Source organism: Topomyia yanbarensis, chromosome 1 (assembly GCF_030247195.1).
Source record: "Topomyia yanbarensis strain Yona2022 chromosome 1, ASM3024719v1, whole genome shotgun sequence".
Classification (NCBI taxonomy): Eukaryota; Metazoa; Arthropoda; class Insecta; order Diptera; family Culicidae; genus Topomyia; species Topomyia yanbarensis.
Genome location: NC_080670.1, coordinates 27,443,562 through 27,460,908, shown reverse-complemented (window position 1 = coordinate 27,460,908; position 17,347 = coordinate 27,443,562). Strand labels below are relative to the sequence as shown.

Below are 17,347 nucleotides of genomic sequence, written 5' to 3'. Positions count from 1 at the left end.
ACCGTGCTGCTTTCGTTTCTTCGATGATAGCCAGCTGCAGTAATAGAAGGTGAAAGTAAAAGTTTTCGGCTGCAAAAAATGAAGATTCAAGCGTTGACTGAAAATCGACTGGATAAGTGGTATGCAGCTAAAATGTAATTTACAGCAATCTTATCGTGTAGCGGTTTATTTCAATATGCCGTAGAATGTTTGTAGCTCAATAAATGCTCGTTTAGGGAAAATGGCACGGCTTCGAGCTGAAAAAAATCTTGAGAACCAAGTCTTGCCTCCCTCATAACATGTTTGTGCAATGAAGTTTGATGAAGCATGGATTCCAAGGCTGTAGTAGGTGGTGATTTCAAAGCGCCTGTGATAGAGAGGCAGGCTAGCCTCTGAACTTTAGTTAGATTAGCTTGGGCGGTCTTTTGTTTATCTTTGGGCCACCACACAATGGAGGAATAAGTTAATCGTGGTCTGGCGATGGTCGTGTTAGCATACTTGTATCTCTGCGGGCTTCAGGAAAAAGTTTAGACAGAAAAGTGCTAAAAGCGACGACGGTTCTTCGAACTCAAGAAGGTCGTGCGGGATTCCGTAAAAAAATTTCTGAACTAGCCTAACTTCAGAAAATAAGACAGCGCAATATTTGAGTACTGAACTCAATGTACTCCAGAAGATAGTGTTTGAAGCAGGACGGGCACGCGATCCGAACAACGCGCACGTATCGCTGCTCGCAGGGCAAGACAAATGCATCGAACTTGGCGCCTTTTCTCGAAATGATGCGGGCGAATGACCGTCTGGTTGAAGCCCTCAATGAACAATTACAATTCTTGAAATGACGGTTTTGAAAGCTTAATTTTGTAACATATTAGAAATATTTCTAGATTAAGATGATCTTCTGTATTTTTTGCGATGGATTGTGAAAAAGCCGTATATAATGTTAGGATGTTGTATTTATTATTAGACTGTACAATACCGAGAAGGAAATATTTGCGAGTTGTGCACGACTGGAGGATTACGATTCAATTACTTTGTATCGTACCGTGCTACTACCAGAAGCCATTATTTTTATGTCCGATGGTTGGAAAATAACATACAAAACGAAAAAACGATTCTAAAACATCCGACCAAAGCTCGATCGTTATTTATGCATCGAGACGCAAATCGTGAACAGAATGAATTGTGATTTCAGTCGAATGCTGCTGTTCAAACACGTCGAGTTGGCATTCTTTTCGGGCGATTGCATATCAACATCAAGAGAGAAGTCGATTAATAAGAAGCGGCTGTCTCGGTGGACTAACGGCTTTCTTTAGTTTGTCCAGTTTCGTGCTAATATGCAGTTTCAATGAAATCAGGCATATAAAAAGAACGATGATAAGAATGTGGCCGCCTCCATGGACTGACTACTTTATTTAGCCGAGGCCAATTGAAATAAATTACTACAACCCGGAAAATGTTTTCTTTAGAAATTATATTATATGCTAAGGCAGTGCTATCGAACCTTTCAGAAAAATTGATATTTGAAAATCTACACCAAACATGTCACAATCGCATTCATGAACAGCAGATGAGCCTGATAAATTAAGTTGGAGTCAGTAACTAGCTTGAGGTCAAATAAGACGATGTATCGAAACATGATTTTATGAACTTTTTGTACCCAATTTTATCAACCTCCTGCTCATTCTTTCATATCAACAATTCAGGCCGACAATCTGCTAATTAGATTCAATCAAGGTAATGGGTCTTGCACTGTTTAGTAGTAGTCGAAATGTAGGGTAGTTTACCCAGTTTTGGCCCTGTTTAAGGTAATTAATGAACTAGAATCTTGTTTTTGCTTGAATTTTCATAAAATATCAAGGCTGTATTTTCATGATAAACTTTCACATATTATCCGTGGAAAACAATAATTGGAAGAGACGTCGTATGCAGTAAGTATTGTATATTTCGTAATATTATGTTTTTATTTATTGTGAACGTCGGAGTGTGACATCTGTTCTCTGCCAGCGCGTTTCAGTAATCACTAAACAAACTTCGAATTGAATCAACTAACAAGATTCCTGTTCGCTTTTGTTATCTCCTATGTCATCCAAGCGGATTGATCTATTCTCTTGTAAGTAGGAGCACACCAACCAGTTCGAACGCGCGAGAATAGGTTATGCCAGTCGAAAGCCACAGACCCAGGCTCAATCCACCCAACTCTATAAAAATACGTGTTGCTGTTTGCAACTCTTTGAAATCTGATGCGAAATATTGCTTAATAACGAAAACTCTGAAAAATATTTAATCTGTTTTTTCCATTGTTGAAATTCTACGCATAATTTTCCAACTAAGAAAATAACTGGAAAAAAATAAATATTAAGCTTGTGGAAAGAAAGTCCCCGTTTTATCAAACAAAATGTTTTGATTGGTTGATAAAAACGGATCATTACTGTACCCACATTAGCACTAGTTGGATACTATATCGTCTAACTTGTATCACATAGGGTGATGAGCCTATTTGCGCCATGTTTCTATTATCACCCTACCCATTTGAAGCCGTTGGTTAGAGCAGTGTCTGCCATCTTTGTTCAACGCATTGAGTCAAATGGTAGCGCAACAATAGGGGCACTCGATTCGAGTTTTCATTGTGCTCGAACACGAGAATTTTACTGTTTTCAACGCATTTGTGTTATTATATTGGTTCTTAGCAACGAAGCAAAGCGGTTTATGTCCATTTTTACGCATTCCATTGATTGTAAGGCAAGAAATTACCGAATTAGTGAGGCACCTTGCTTAGTATGGTGAAAATAGGCTCATCACCCTATATGACGCCCAAAGCAACTGGCTAGGCTAGTTTGTGCTAGTTACTGCCGAGATAAATTTTAAGTTAGGTCTTGTGCCATTCATACAAAAATAGGTTCAATCCAATTTTCCGTTTTCTGAATAAATATAGAACAGATATGTTAGTCTAGAGGACAGGTGCTAGCAACATCCAACAATATTCTAATGTATGTAATGTAGGGCGTATGACTTGAAGGTTAAAACCTGTACAATCGAAATGAAAAAACTGTCGTAAATTTATTTAGGGTCGAAAATCACTTTTTTTTCGACGCAAGCAACGTAAATAAAGTTATTCAAATCGACAAAAAAAATTATTCATGAAATAAAATCATATTTTGCAGGAGAAGCAATTTTTTATATATTTCGAAAATTTCTATGTTTTACTCACATTACCCACTAGCTCAAAAAGTGCGTGTAGAGTTGTCAGGCGCTTTGGCAGAATTTAAAATGTGAGCATTTAGATATTCTTGTATTTTTCATTTTTTGGCAAATCGTTTTAAAACCTAAAGCACATTTAAGGCCAATAAAATTTAGCTAGGGAGAAAGATAGCATAGTTCATCTTGCATTGGCTTGCAAAGCCGAAACAAGTTTCGATTTTATTAAATCGCATCAGCTTAATCTGAATTCAGAATTTTTCGAGCTAGCGTCAATCCGACACTAGCTTAGTCCTGGTACTAAGATTATGTCGGATTCTGAAGCGAGGAAGCCGAAACGCAAATCCCTTTTTTATGTTTAAATTCTAGTAGTCTAACACCTTAAGCGGTAAACAACCCCTTTTCAACAGTTCTCACGACGCCACCCGTGTTACGGCTTGATAAATCCAAACTGGTGTTCCGATGTGGGTTAACTAAGGTTGTCTGATGTATTCTTGATCGGCAGACAGCCTGGATTATTCATTTAAATAAAATGTCTGCGATGGTTAAGGTATTTTCCTTTTCGCTTCATATAATCTGATAAAGGGTGTTATGATCAAAAATTGGTCTAACAAAGAATGTGTGTAAATTGGTCAAACTTTTCATTAAAAAACGCCTTTAATCCACCTAACAGTGAGATGAGACATTTCTTATAACTCTTATCACTCTCTTCGGATATTATATCGTTTGAGAACATTTAGAACTTGATGCTTCGCGATGTTTTTGATAACACATACTACATGGGATTGTGGCAGGACTCAGCATAGCCATAGGACAACATCAGTGCTAGAAATCTCAAACCAAATCAATGGGAAAGCGAAAAAATGCCCCATAAAATAGACATACAAACGAATTATTGCTATTGCTCTGTTAATAAAATATCTAAATTCCTCAATCAATGCATTGTGGTGGGAAAACTGAATTTTCCTAAAGGGGTTATATATATTGTACTGAGCCAAAAAATCGAAGTTTATACTTTACTCAAATTTCCAACGCGACTGAGACCTAAAAATCAACGCTTTTTCTGAAAAAAAAAACGCGATACTAGTAGTGACACCATTCAAAGAAAATCAACAGTGAATATTTCCAGACTTGGTTTTATTTCCTATTTAAGAACTATTGTGTTTTTTACATCCTAGATTGCATGATTCAGTGATCGAAACCCAAAACTTCATGAAGTATTTGAAATTATTAAATTATAATTTGTGTTTGCCATTGAAATTGACAAAATGATAGTATCGCCCCTTTGACGATTGTTTACTTTTTCGGTCCCACTTATCAGCATTGAAGTATCGCCCTTACGTTTTTTTACAATACCAATTTTACAATTGGTGGGGGTTTGGTGAAAATCGATCTTACTGTCCAAACGGCATAATTCCGAAACCGTAATTTTTGAAGTTTTAAAATTATGCAGAATTAATTTTTCAGAAAATAGTTCAGAGTTCGTGTTTTTAGCGAATTTGTTGAGACTTTATTGTAGTCATGAATATTAACCTGAGAAAATTCACCATAAATACTTCTTGGACGATATACCGCCAAAATTATTTTATCAAATGATGCGCTGTTTAGCGTTTGTAAAACTCATCGAAGATACTAAACCTCCGAAATTGGCGATTTCAAAATGATGTTATTTTGACCTTAAATTACTGTTTTTGAACATTTGACCTATACATATAATTGGTCATACAACAAAAATCAAATTCTCATCAAAATCGATCAGGACTTGCTAGAGTCGAATGGAAATCGTCATTTCTCATAAATTTCTCTCTGGAAAGTGTTATCCTCGATATTAATCATATTACGTTTTCGTCTCAACTCGACGCATTCCCAAAATAAAAACCTGTTTTAATCCACCTAGTGGTGCAATTGTGCTTTTCTCATTTGTCCAGACTACGATTCCATGGCGGGTTATGTTCAATACAATGGTGGAAATGAATATTACATGTTCAGTACGATTTGCACATACGTACAATGGATCGACAGCCACGATCTTGAGATACTATGTGATACTGAAACATTGCTTGACCGGCGCTGGTTTCAAGCGATGTTTCACTATCACATAGTAAGATCCGGGAGATCCAGGTCCTGCCAAAAATTTTCAACTTGTTAAGAAATTTTAAACTAGTTTTAATTTTAAAGTAGCAACCCCTCACTGCATACTCCCTCCGGGCCGGTATGATTGACGATTTTTAGAGTGATTGCATAACCTTTCTATATGAGAAAGGCAAAAATGTACCAAAGTCCAAAAAAATCAATTTTTGTCAAGCATTATTTTTTTCGAGTTTACATCAAATCTCGATGTTTCATGCATTATAAAGTCATTTGGCATCAATAATACAAATTTGATTTTGAAAATTTTTCATTTCAGTTTATATGGGAATTTTCTGTGTGATTGCACTCTTCAACTCGTAACTCTGGAACCGGAAGTCCAATCAATAAAAAAAACTCAATAGCAGCCGATGTACCTTTCATTTGAGACTAACTTTGTGCAAATCGGTCCAGCCATCTCTGATTAACAGAGGTCACATTTTTTCCACATACACACATACATACACACACAGACATTTTCCGATCTCGACGAACTGAATCAATAGGCATATGACACTCGGCCCTCCCGGTCGGGATTAGATTGACGAATTTTAGAGTGAATGAGAAAGGCAAAAACATTTTTAGCAAATGTTGAAAGTTATACATTTTTTTGGTGCGCAGTTCTATGTTTCATAGACATTTAATCAATTTTAACTTCGCTTCCTATTAAATAAAGACCCTTATTACAGTACATCTCTACAAAAATGAGCTCAATTTGAAAAGAAATCTGAGGATTATGATTGATTACAGAACTCTGGAATTTTCTATTGGAATGTTTTCAGGATTTTGATATTGATGCAATTAGACAACTGTGAAATCAAGACCAATAGATCAGTTACATATCAGGACCCCATTCCGACAATTTATCAAAAGTCCTCATGACGTTTACAACAACAGGATATCAATGTACGGATCAGATAATTGTTATTGTAATATTGAATTAAATCAGTCTGCATCAATAAATTTTCAACTTCAATACAATATTTTTTTTGGGTGTGGGGGGGGGGGGCGTTGTATGGTGTTAAACCCCAAAACCTTCTCTTGGCAACGCCTTCGCTTGGAGTTATTTATTTCGCTTTTCATTTTCCGATATGTTTCAGATCGATCCGATGATCATGAGTTAGAAAAATTGCAGTCAGAAGGTTCGCACAAATGAACATTTTTGCACTGATAAGTTATCAAGTTCCTTCCAGACAACTTGGAAGTATTCGGTGATTATTTCTAGCGGTTGTAGATAGAAAAATGAAATGCAAAATTCGTTTTATCGAAATAATGTTTGGCTTATTTCAATGGATTATTGCTTTATGGAACAATAAATGGGCGACATAGAGTAATCAAGCCATAACTTTTAAAGTATTCAAAATAGATATTTGAAGTCTTCAGTAAAGTTATTCGCAAAAGTAAGAGCTACAAATTTTCTGAAGGCATCATTTCGATATAATCACTTCCAAGAAAATTTGTGAAAATATCTCACTCATAGGGGGATTAATCAGCAAAAGCACAATACCAAAAGAAAGGACATATTGCCTCCATTAAATTCACCGAAGATACTATTGACCTAAAATAAACCGTTTTGGCGTTAAAAATAGATTACATGTTTTTGGTCATATTTCTGGCAATGGGAAATGATAAAAATCTTTCGTCCGCATTTAATGTTAAATGTCTCTTTTGATAATAGTCCGATTTCGACAATCTATAGCTTGTTCGAAAGGTATTCGTTAGAGCTGTCTAAAAACATATAAATTGTTAATCTATATTGTCAATGTCGGCAGATAATTGAAAAAAACTGCAAAAAACGCCATTTTTACGCATTCAAACATTCATATCTTGGAAACTAAACATCAGAATCAAAAACAAATTAATAGCGTTCATACTGTTTTTTAGTTCTTTCATTTAAAATTGGTTTGGATAAGATCGGTTCAGCCATTGCTGAGAAACACGAATGAGAATTTGTCCGTTACATACACACACACACACACACACACACACAGACATTGTCCCAAATCGTCGAGCTGAGTCGATTGGTATATAAGACTCGGCCCTCCGGGCCTCGGAAAAAATCTTGAAAGTTTGAGCGAATTCTATACATTTCTTTTATAAGAAATGTAAAAATCAAATCATGTTTCTTTTGGAAGTTCATTACGTACAGAATAAAGAAAACATTGAATTAAGCTTCCGTTTTAGCGAATGTGTAATGCTGGGCCTTTCATTTGACTCCTTCTATCAACAACTTTTCGATTTTCGATTGGCGTTTATCCGATTTCCCTCCTTAGGAACATAGCATAGTTCTTCCATCAAGTTTTAAACACCCGCCTTGGTCACTTTCCTCGCCGCAGAAGGGCAGTTCGCCTTGAACTTGCTGACAACTCCTTTCGTGCCCTCTTGAACATCCGCTCTGACGTGTTGGAAGAAATGGTGTCGTTGGGCCCCACCTGGACGTTGACGTCTTTTTCCGTAGTGGCTAGGTTCCATACTCAGCTAAAATACAACGGAACAGTTGTGTTGCTCGAGGAAAGACAACAGAAGTTTTTCAAGACACTCCGTTAACGTCAATTTCCTTGTTGATGGTCCCAGTTGCGATGTAAATATCGCTCTTCAAGCCATAGGAACAGAGGTCCTGCCATACAAGATATTTTTTATGAGCTTCGACAATTTGATGGGCTGGGAAATTTCTGCCACCGAACAAAACAAAATTGACTGCCAGAATAAAAATTTGGGTTATTCGTATCGTGCAGATTCGACTCTTCAGTAAATGAGTAGTAAGTGAAATTGAGCACTCAAAATTAAGTTTTAGTCCTTTTTCTCATCATACTTGTGTATGCTCAGCAGTCCATCTGGTATCAATTTTACTATGATAAAAAACGGAATCGCTTCCATAAAAAAGGTTAACTATCGTGATCAGTGTGCCAAAATCAATAGAAAATTTATATTTTGACATGAGGTGAACGGTTATTTTTTAATTTAAAATCACTGTAAATTAATGGATGAAATTATGTTTTTAAAAATTTTGCAACAAGCATTTTGATGCAATGCAGTGTTATGAAAGAATTGCACATATTTTCTTTTTTATATAGTCAAAAACTCCCATATTTACAATAAATCAATTACTTATTTTCTAGTTACAGTAAATTTAAGTACTAGTATAGTTATTTTCGTTTTTGTTGCCAATTTGCGCTTCGTTCGATCCGAAATGTGGACCCCATGTAAACAGTACTTGTTAACTGTCGAAAATTGGTTTGAGCCTAGTATTCACAAAAGCTCTAATTTAGTCACTCCGGTAGACTTCCAATCGAAATCGTCCAATGCGATCGAACATATCATGTATAATCACTAATTGCTTCAGTGCACTACCTCCAGCTCCTCTGTATCCAAGTATACTTGTAACAGCTACCAACTGTCGAATCTTACGAACACAAATCTCAATCCCCAACATAACTTCCAAAACCAACTACACCGCTTCAAGCAATTCCAACTAATGATTTCTACCGGAGACGAATCCTAACAGGCCCCGAGCCGAACTAAATGCCCCATAGACAGAAAGATACCTTTGTCGACTGCAACTCAATTCCGTTTTACACAATGAAAAGTGAAAATCTTCAGCCTTGCCCCACCATCCTCCGGAAAGTCTTGTCCAAGGAACAGCATGCACCCCATCCGACGATCGAATAATGGCGATATACATCACACAACACAAAATTTGCCTGCCAATGTCAATGGCGAATCCAAGATCCTTGATTGGACGCACACAGTGCAGCAGTCCAACGGGTTTCGCTGGTACCCTCACATCTTGTGCTTTAATGAGAGAATCGGTCCGACGTATGTATGACGGACGCGCACTTGAATGACTGAACGTTTTTGCATCGATCGCCTTTCGAAAGGGGTTCTCCTCTTGGCGCTAAGCGTGGCGCACCATTTCGGCGGCTTGCTACCTTTGGACGACAACAATGTTACCAGTAGCTAATTGACGGCGTGAATATCGAAGGGGCAAGAAAGATATAGAAAATGTTTTGACTCGTTTATTTTGCTCATACTTTTTTTCGTGTTTTGGTAGAAGGCCAGTGTGCTGTCATTAGACGGAACGCCGCTCATTGTGCCAGGCAAAGGTCATTGGACTGTTTTTTTCCTCTTCTCTCACGACAATAGGAAAGCGAAAATCTCAATCGATTGACTAGATATAATTGGATGTGACCGTGTTGGGGCCAACAGAGTGTGCTTAACGGCATAGAATGGTTCTATTTTCGAAAGGAACCTACGCGTATTAGGATTAGGTTGTTCTCTGGTAATACTGATGTGGAAGGAACAAGTCCAAAACACCGCGTAATATTAAACATACAACACAAATCATTCATCTCTTTCTAAAAAACGCAAGCATCCAATATGTGCCCTGATAAAACCATCTCTCCGTTTCCAGGTATAGACAACAGAAGACCTATTTTTGTAAGGTACCTTTAATCCCTCAGGTACAGCTGAAAACAGGCACTGAACAGTTTCTTTTTGTTTCTTTTACCGTCAACCTTTCCGAGACGAACATCGTATAAATACATTGGCCAAGATGTCGCTCGCCTTGATTGGAAGCAGAATGCTACTGCAGCTCGCACTCGATGTAAATAATATGCACACCGAATTGGAATTCAACGAATTCTGAATGTACATAGGGTTTGTTTTAGCGTGTAGAATAAAGACAGTAAATGTGGTGTGTGGTAAAAGAACAACACCGCTTTGTTCCATGAATGACAACAATGGCAACGAAAATCGATTCGAAATATTGTGAGAATTTGTCAAAGGACGTAAGTAAAAGTTAAATGTCGACAAACATGTCAAATGGTCCTAAGTGCAAATGAGAGCCTCTCTTTGTTTACTTTCTCTTTCGATTATTACGGCGTCATCTTAAAATTTTTCAATATTGTTTCCGGATATATCGAAAAACTCTAATGTCGACTAGCTTATTCTGCTAAGAGTTGAGTAACAAACGTATAAACGGCCGAGTTATTAGCGAAAGAGAAAGTAAACAAAGAGAACCTGTCATTTACACTTAGGACCATTTGACATGTTTGGCTAGAAATGTTGTATTTGTCTTTTTCTCTCTCGTTAGTATTTCGATTACTTTTTCAATTCTAGTTTCAAAACACACTACAAATGCGAACTAGTAGTAAAAAGTGGCTGCAACAGTACAATAAAAGCATACTAAATAATATTGTTGCCTGTGTAATCTATCCAATTTGCCTTGAAATTCCTGTGTAGGTGTAGGACATGGTAACGCAATCCTTGTTTTTGTTTATGTCGTCTTTATCAAAAATTTGTAATTTGGAGCCGTAATAATCGAAACGCAAAAAAAAACAATGCAAGGCTCTCGTCCTATTGAAAAGCTACTCCAGAACTATTCGCGACGATGAGCAACGCTATCATTTATAGTCGAGAAACGGCATTAGCAAAATAAACTTTCCTAGTCGCAAGCAACCCAGTTCCATCTAGACGAGGTTGGCAGGTTGCACGAAAACAATACCATATCAACATTTGAATAGGGCTAATCAGATTTGTAAACAAACTTTTGTTTTGCTGATTTCTCTTAATTTGCTATAATATCAACACAGAAAACATTTGAAATTGATTCTACCGAGGGTAAAGATGTCGATTCATGTGTATTTTTCATGAAATTCGGCTGTGGAATAATGAGCTAAATAAGTTTGTTTACAAAAATCTCATTAGCCCTTTTGAAGAATTAATATTGAATAGTTGTTTGGCTCGAAATCAACCAAACTATGTCGCCATCAGATTGTTTGCTGCAAACTTAATAAATGGATTTTAGTCTAGCCAACTTTTAGTTGAACTTGTTTATTGATTGATGCAAGCGTACATTAGGAAACGTAAAATAGTCAAACAATTAATAATTGATGACTATCTCAACCGTATCAAAGCTATTGCTTGAGTTTGTTTATACGAGAAAATAACGCTCATATACCCGAAATAAACTTATCTAGTCTTTCCTCAATCCATGTAGCATCATCATTCAGTGATCCTGTCGATGAGTGCATGCGTGAAGGTTTACAGACTAGGTAACGAAACATGAAAGTTCAACCCAGCTTCAGCTTGGTTCCAACATAAAACTACAAAGCGCAAGTGATGTGAGTGATGGGATAAAAAAGAATGGAAAATGAGGGCGAGAACAACAGACCAAACAAAAAAGGAAAACAAAAATCCAGTTTTGTTTGGACACTCCCGTGTTCTCCCACAGCCTTTCACTCACTCACTAGTTCTCTTAATTCTCGAAATGTGGCATCGATGAAAATAGATGCTAACCAGTGCGTGCGCGAAGCATGTATGAACTCGAAGGAAAGCATTTCCAAATCAATTTACTTTAATTGATCGTCTCTGGTTGGCATGGAACGGGAATGGTAATATTTGGACACTATCTGCATACGATGCAATTGAAGTAGCAGTTTCTTTACGTTCAATGGCGTTATGTTTCGCACCAAACCCAGAAATAACCATTATTCAGGAATCAAAAAATACCAGTGAACACTGATTTTTTTCAGTATTGACCGCTTTCAAAAAGAGCGAAAGCTGATATATTCAGCAAACGTTCCTTGTATTTAAAGTTGCATAGTATGGATGGTTGAAAATTCTCTGAATGTCGTAAATTTCCTTGCAGATTCCAGTGTTTTTCAAAACTCCCCACTGGTTTTCTAGCATCTTGCAATTAGTAGATAATACTTTGGATACTTCCCGGAGTAGCTCGTGCTTAGAGTTTGGTACATTCTGGGAATTAGTTTCTTGTAAATTGTTAGTACTTGGGAAAATAATTTCTGCGAATAAAGCTTTATTTCATTTTCTGGGGTCGTTTCGACCGCAAAACCATCGCGTCAAAAATAAACTACTGTAAAACCCATTAATATGTTGTTGGTCGTTTGTGTCAAGATGAGTGAGGCTGTTTGCGATATGAAACATTTTATTGAAGGTATAAATTGAGCTGACGCTTGCGGAAGTAACTTTCATCAAGTTGCAGTCATATAAAAAAATGCTACCCTGATAACGTTCGAAAGTTTAGCCGAGGCAAAATGTTTTGTTGTGTAGATCATGTGTCAACACGTTATTGAGTATGACAGCGTTAGAGTCAATATCAATATGTGTACATAGACGATGACACAATCGAGGTACGGTTATGCGACTTATCACCGTGAACTTCTGAAAATGTCTGTGCAAGTGCCATGTCGCCATATGCAGAGGTTGAATTCGTTTCGTTTGAAATCTAGAAAAATTCGATCCCTAGTAATTCCATCGATGTTCGTAAACAATACTAGGCTTTATCAGATGCAGCTCATATATCAAAGCAGAAACCCTATTTGCAAATGTTTTAATCCTATACATAGTCCTCCATATCATCAACTAATTTTGAAGGCAATCCCTAACACAGACATCAGTAACAATATAAAAGCGTCTATTCGAACATTGAGCACTAATAGGTTATCACGGTTATAAAAAAACAAATAAGTAATCACTAAACAACCGGTAAAAAAGTATGCCAATCAAATTTTTTCACTCAGTTTAAACCCTTTTGAATTGTTGTAAACAATTAAATGCGTTGCTTTTCATGCTTCAGAAGGCCAATCAACATCAAAGTTTTAAAATTTTCGTTGACGTACGTTGCACCTGTATAACTCAAATCAATTGGTTATTCCAACTATCGCACCAATTCATTCACATATATTGAATTCACAAAACAATTTTCATTTTATCTGCTACAGCACTGCAAAATCTCGCTGTTAACAATTAATATTCGACAACAAATCACTTGAATGATTCGATCATCTGCACAGATCCAACTTGTTACTTGCCCGATTTTTTCACTATTCCATTATTAGTGTGAATGTCAGGATATCAGCTACAAGCCAAATAAAATAATTTTTCATACGATCTTCATCTGCTAGCAGTGGTCCTGTGCACAAGAAAGAGACACACACACATAGAAATCCAGGCTGAAAAAGCTTGATTATTTTTACACTCTGTTTCGAACCCTTCTGAAGGTTCCTGTTTTGTTGCCGTCTGCTGCTCTTACCTGATGTTCTCGAGGGCAGTGGAATCCGATTTCCCTTCCTGCGAGATCGTCGCACGTAAGATCGCGACGAGGAAAACGAAGCACTCGGCATTTTTTTTCTCGGTATTCGCTTTTCTGCTGTTGATAGTTTTGCCTATCCAAAAGTAGATCCTTCCTTCCTTGTGCCTTCCTTGCTCCTGTTATTTTTTCTCGATTTGACAGACAGTCCTAGTTGTATGCACTGGTACTGGAAATCGATTTTCCAGCTGCTTTCTTTCTCTTCTCTCCCGGATACTACAGGGGCTGGTGCTTATCTGGCTCTTTCACACCTAACTGGAGCCGAATATTTCCCTTGATACCACTGATAGCTCATCCGGAACCGAGTTGTCCACCCGGATGGACATTGTTCCGAATTTGCTCCGGACACCGATAGACTAACACAATTGATAATACTAGCAACATACGGAAAACCTAGACAGTATATCTTCGAACAGACATTGACAGCCCTTCCTTTTTTCCTAGCTCTTTGGGGCTTCAGAAATATAAGTATTTTCTCTCGGAAACACTCGGACCTTCCTTTCTTGTGGGTTTTTGCACTTGCTGCGAGGCTGTTGCCTTCTTTCGGTTGTTTTAAAATTGCAACACGTTATAATACACTCTTCATTCACTACATACTCGATTTCGCTACGATCGAACAAAGAAGACGACGGCCACCATTCAGCAGTTGTAGTCCATCAGCAGTGGCAGTGCGGCGAGTCGACGTCAAATTCGGTGCGGCCATTTTTACAACTTTTGAATGGCACTGCTCGTTCGTTCTCTGCTCTTCCACCCCATTGCGTGATGCCTAGCGGTGGCTCGCTTGCTCGCTCTCCGGTATATACTATTGCTTTTGCTTTGCTTTCGGATGTCACTCGCTACTCACAGAATGGGCCTGGTTCTGTGCGTTGTGTTGCCAGATCTGGAAATTAGATTGATAGAACATGTATATCAGACTTTGAAACGTTTTGGGAAGCATATTGTTTGAATGATTTGGATGACAGACATTTGCATAGCGTTTGTTCGAACGTATAAAGGTTAGTAGGTTATCGGCAAGTTTACCTTATTTGGTATCAATTATTATGTACAGGAAAATTTAATTTTTTTAACCGGTAAAATTTAATTAACTTAGTGATTGCATTTATTTATTTTGAAAAGGAGATTCTGTTCCAATTTGAGAAAGAATTGTAACAATCGAAGTGTAGAACTGAATATTTATCGGAAAAATTTTAATTAAATGTAAATAACAATGAAAGATTGTCTTTGGTTACTTTCTTTTCTGCTAATGACTAATACTAATTTCGTTTTTAGAACAGAGTCGCTTAGAATTATCATTGCTTTTTTTTGTAAACATCAACGCGACTTGAAAACTTAACCGAAATCATCATCATTCTTTACTACCTACCCCCTAAGCGGACCCTACAAGAGACTAGAAGGTTGTCTAGAAAAATATTGGCTAGACAGCTTCAATACCTCATTTCCATTTAAATTCTACAGAATTAATATTTTCAATATAGCCTTACTACCCATGATCGCAAATCGGTCCCATAAAGATAGAATATCCCGTAGAAAACGGGATAAATATGCGATCACTGGCAGCTTACATATTAATATATAGATCAATAATTTATTCTATATATTTTTTCCCGTGTCCGCTTTAATTCTTTACATAATATTCTAGGCAAAACCAAATACAAATATTATTTGTACTTGGCAAAACTATCATCTTGATCTGTACTAAAAAACAGAGGAAAGTGTAAGTGTAACACAAAAATGATCGCAAAAGTTATAACTGAAGATAAAGCAAAGAGAAACTAAGGGAACTTTACAAAACAACTTTCCTCCCTTTTTTCTTCCGACAGAACATCGTATTCAATAAAATTACAATTACAAGATATCGTGAGCTAATAAAATTAGCTCGCGATACCTTATAATTTTATTGAATACGTGATTAGGGGCCAATTTCTTCACCCTCGCTTACCTTCAAATTAGGTTCACCAGTACGTTTAAACCTGGCTTAAGCGCTAAGCGAGGGTGAAAAAATCGGCCCTAAATCACTATTACAGTTTGTCACTTACGATCTATTGGAAAATTCCGCCAAAAATATTAAAAACTATAAAACCTAAAACTTCCAACCCTGGCAACACCCACAGCTTTTCCCCCGCATTACCTGTCTCACTTTCTCATTCGCCTAAATGGGTCATTTCAGCATACACAAACACCGGATAGCGGAAACGAGACAGCAAAAATTGTGTACACACCAACACAAACTCGAATGCTCGAAAGTTTCAATGAAGCACTCTCTCTCTCTCTTTACTTTTCTCGAATGACGGTAACACACACAACCGTTTTTTGTTCGGAAGCAATCAGCGCCCCTCCCTTCCTTTCCGCACACACTCTCTTTCTCTATTAATACTACTGTTTCTGGCTATTTGCTGACGATTGACGACCGACCGATCCGACTTTTCCGATGCAATTTTAACACTTTCCACGAACGATTCACCGGTCACAAACAGCCGTCACGTGTAGCCCACATCACAAAGTCACTATTTTTCCTAATCACAGGCCGGACAGGGCAAAACAAATTGCACAATTTTCACCTTTTCCGCATAGGAACGGAATTTTCCTTCAACACAATGGCACCGATCCGAGACACAAATTGCTTCTTGCTGGCAGCCATCCCATCACGCAAGCTTTGTTCCAAAATGCGGAGAGCGAGAGGCTGGTCTACCGGGTTGCCAGTGTTGTTGGTATAGAAGATAAATAGATTGATAAACATTTTATGCGGTTAAACAGCTTTTGGATGGGCTAGAGTTTCAAATACTACAATAAAACATTAGATTTTGGATAATTCTTGATGCCCAAGTCCATACCAATCGTTAATTAATTATATACAAATATATTATATACTATTAATATTTCTGCCACCTTTGCGTAACGAAACTAGTCGGACACTGTTTCGTTAAATTTCTTTCGTGTTTACAAAATAAACGCACACATCCATAACTATACAGAAAAGGATTCCGCCAAAACAGTTGTGCCCAAAAACAGTAAAGTACTGTAAAAAATCGACGTTACCCGTTTAAATACTTATTCCAACAAATCTTGCAAACACGAGCTAAAATCCTTTGTATTTAGCTTATGCTATGTTATTACTTATAAAGTGCATACATTTTAAACCTGCAAATATGATTACTAAGCTGATAACAGATATGAGAAAATGTTTTCAAATTGATATAAAGGATCAGATGTGTTGAAATTGTTATTTTTGATATGTCCAAAATATATTAGTTATTTCCAAAGGGAAACATATTTTCGCGATGCTCACAACTAGCTCTGGCATCTCTTCGCATACCTACTCTGTATTTTGAAAAGTTCACTCTTAATTCCCAGAAAAGCACTTTTTAGTCAATCATATACGAATTTATCATAAAAATATGTTAAATATGTGAATATTTAGTGTCCAAAATGTGGTGTAAGATCCAGTGATACGAATTTTTATTTTCAAATGCCAACTTTCAGCTCAATCCATCCCAACCGTGATTCAAATTTACAGCCTCCCTACAGCCTACACTTTCAAATTGGCGGGATTTCCATGATAAAACCGTACATCAGTTTAGGTTAAATGTTGACATATTTTGCGTTTCCAAGCATACATGAACAGTAAGAAATATGTTCAGAGTAGTTTTGCTTGAAAGACCAATTTAGTACCCCTGTAGAGAGATATTCACAGGGTCAATGAAATGGAAAATGATTGAGCAGTTCGGCTGTTTAAACGAATAATGCAACCAAAAACAGCGACTTGAATATAGTAGAGTATGCTTTGAGATTTGTTCCTCCTTCAAGTTCAAGCAAACCTATTGAAAATTAGCAACTCTGAGTAAGATCTGTCCAAAATATGTTTTCAACATTGGCTCAAAGGAAAAACGATGGTACAAATTTGGTTTGCTTACGGTCCAAAATAAAATTGTGTGATCTAAA

General features: G+C 37.1%; 1 protein-coding gene across 1 annotated transcript in view; it reads right to left on the bottom strand.

Moving 5' to 3' along the window:
* Nucleotides 1–16,045, bottom strand: part of LOC131677167 (F-box only protein 11) — a 35,443-nt gene extending 19,398 nt beyond the window's left edge. The window contains exons 1-2 of the mRNA XM_058956857.1: nucleotides 15,537–16,045; nucleotides 13,352–14,288 (exon numbers count right to left, since the gene is read on the bottom strand). Of these exons, the coding sequence (XP_058812840.1) occupies nucleotides 13,352–13,442 (91 nt within the window). The 5' untranslated portion in view covers nucleotides 13,443–14,288; nucleotides 15,537–16,045. The remainder of the gene's footprint in view (nucleotides 1–13,351; nucleotides 14,289–15,536) is intronic.
* Between the last annotated feature and the right edge of the window lie 1,302 nt (nucleotides 16,046–17,347).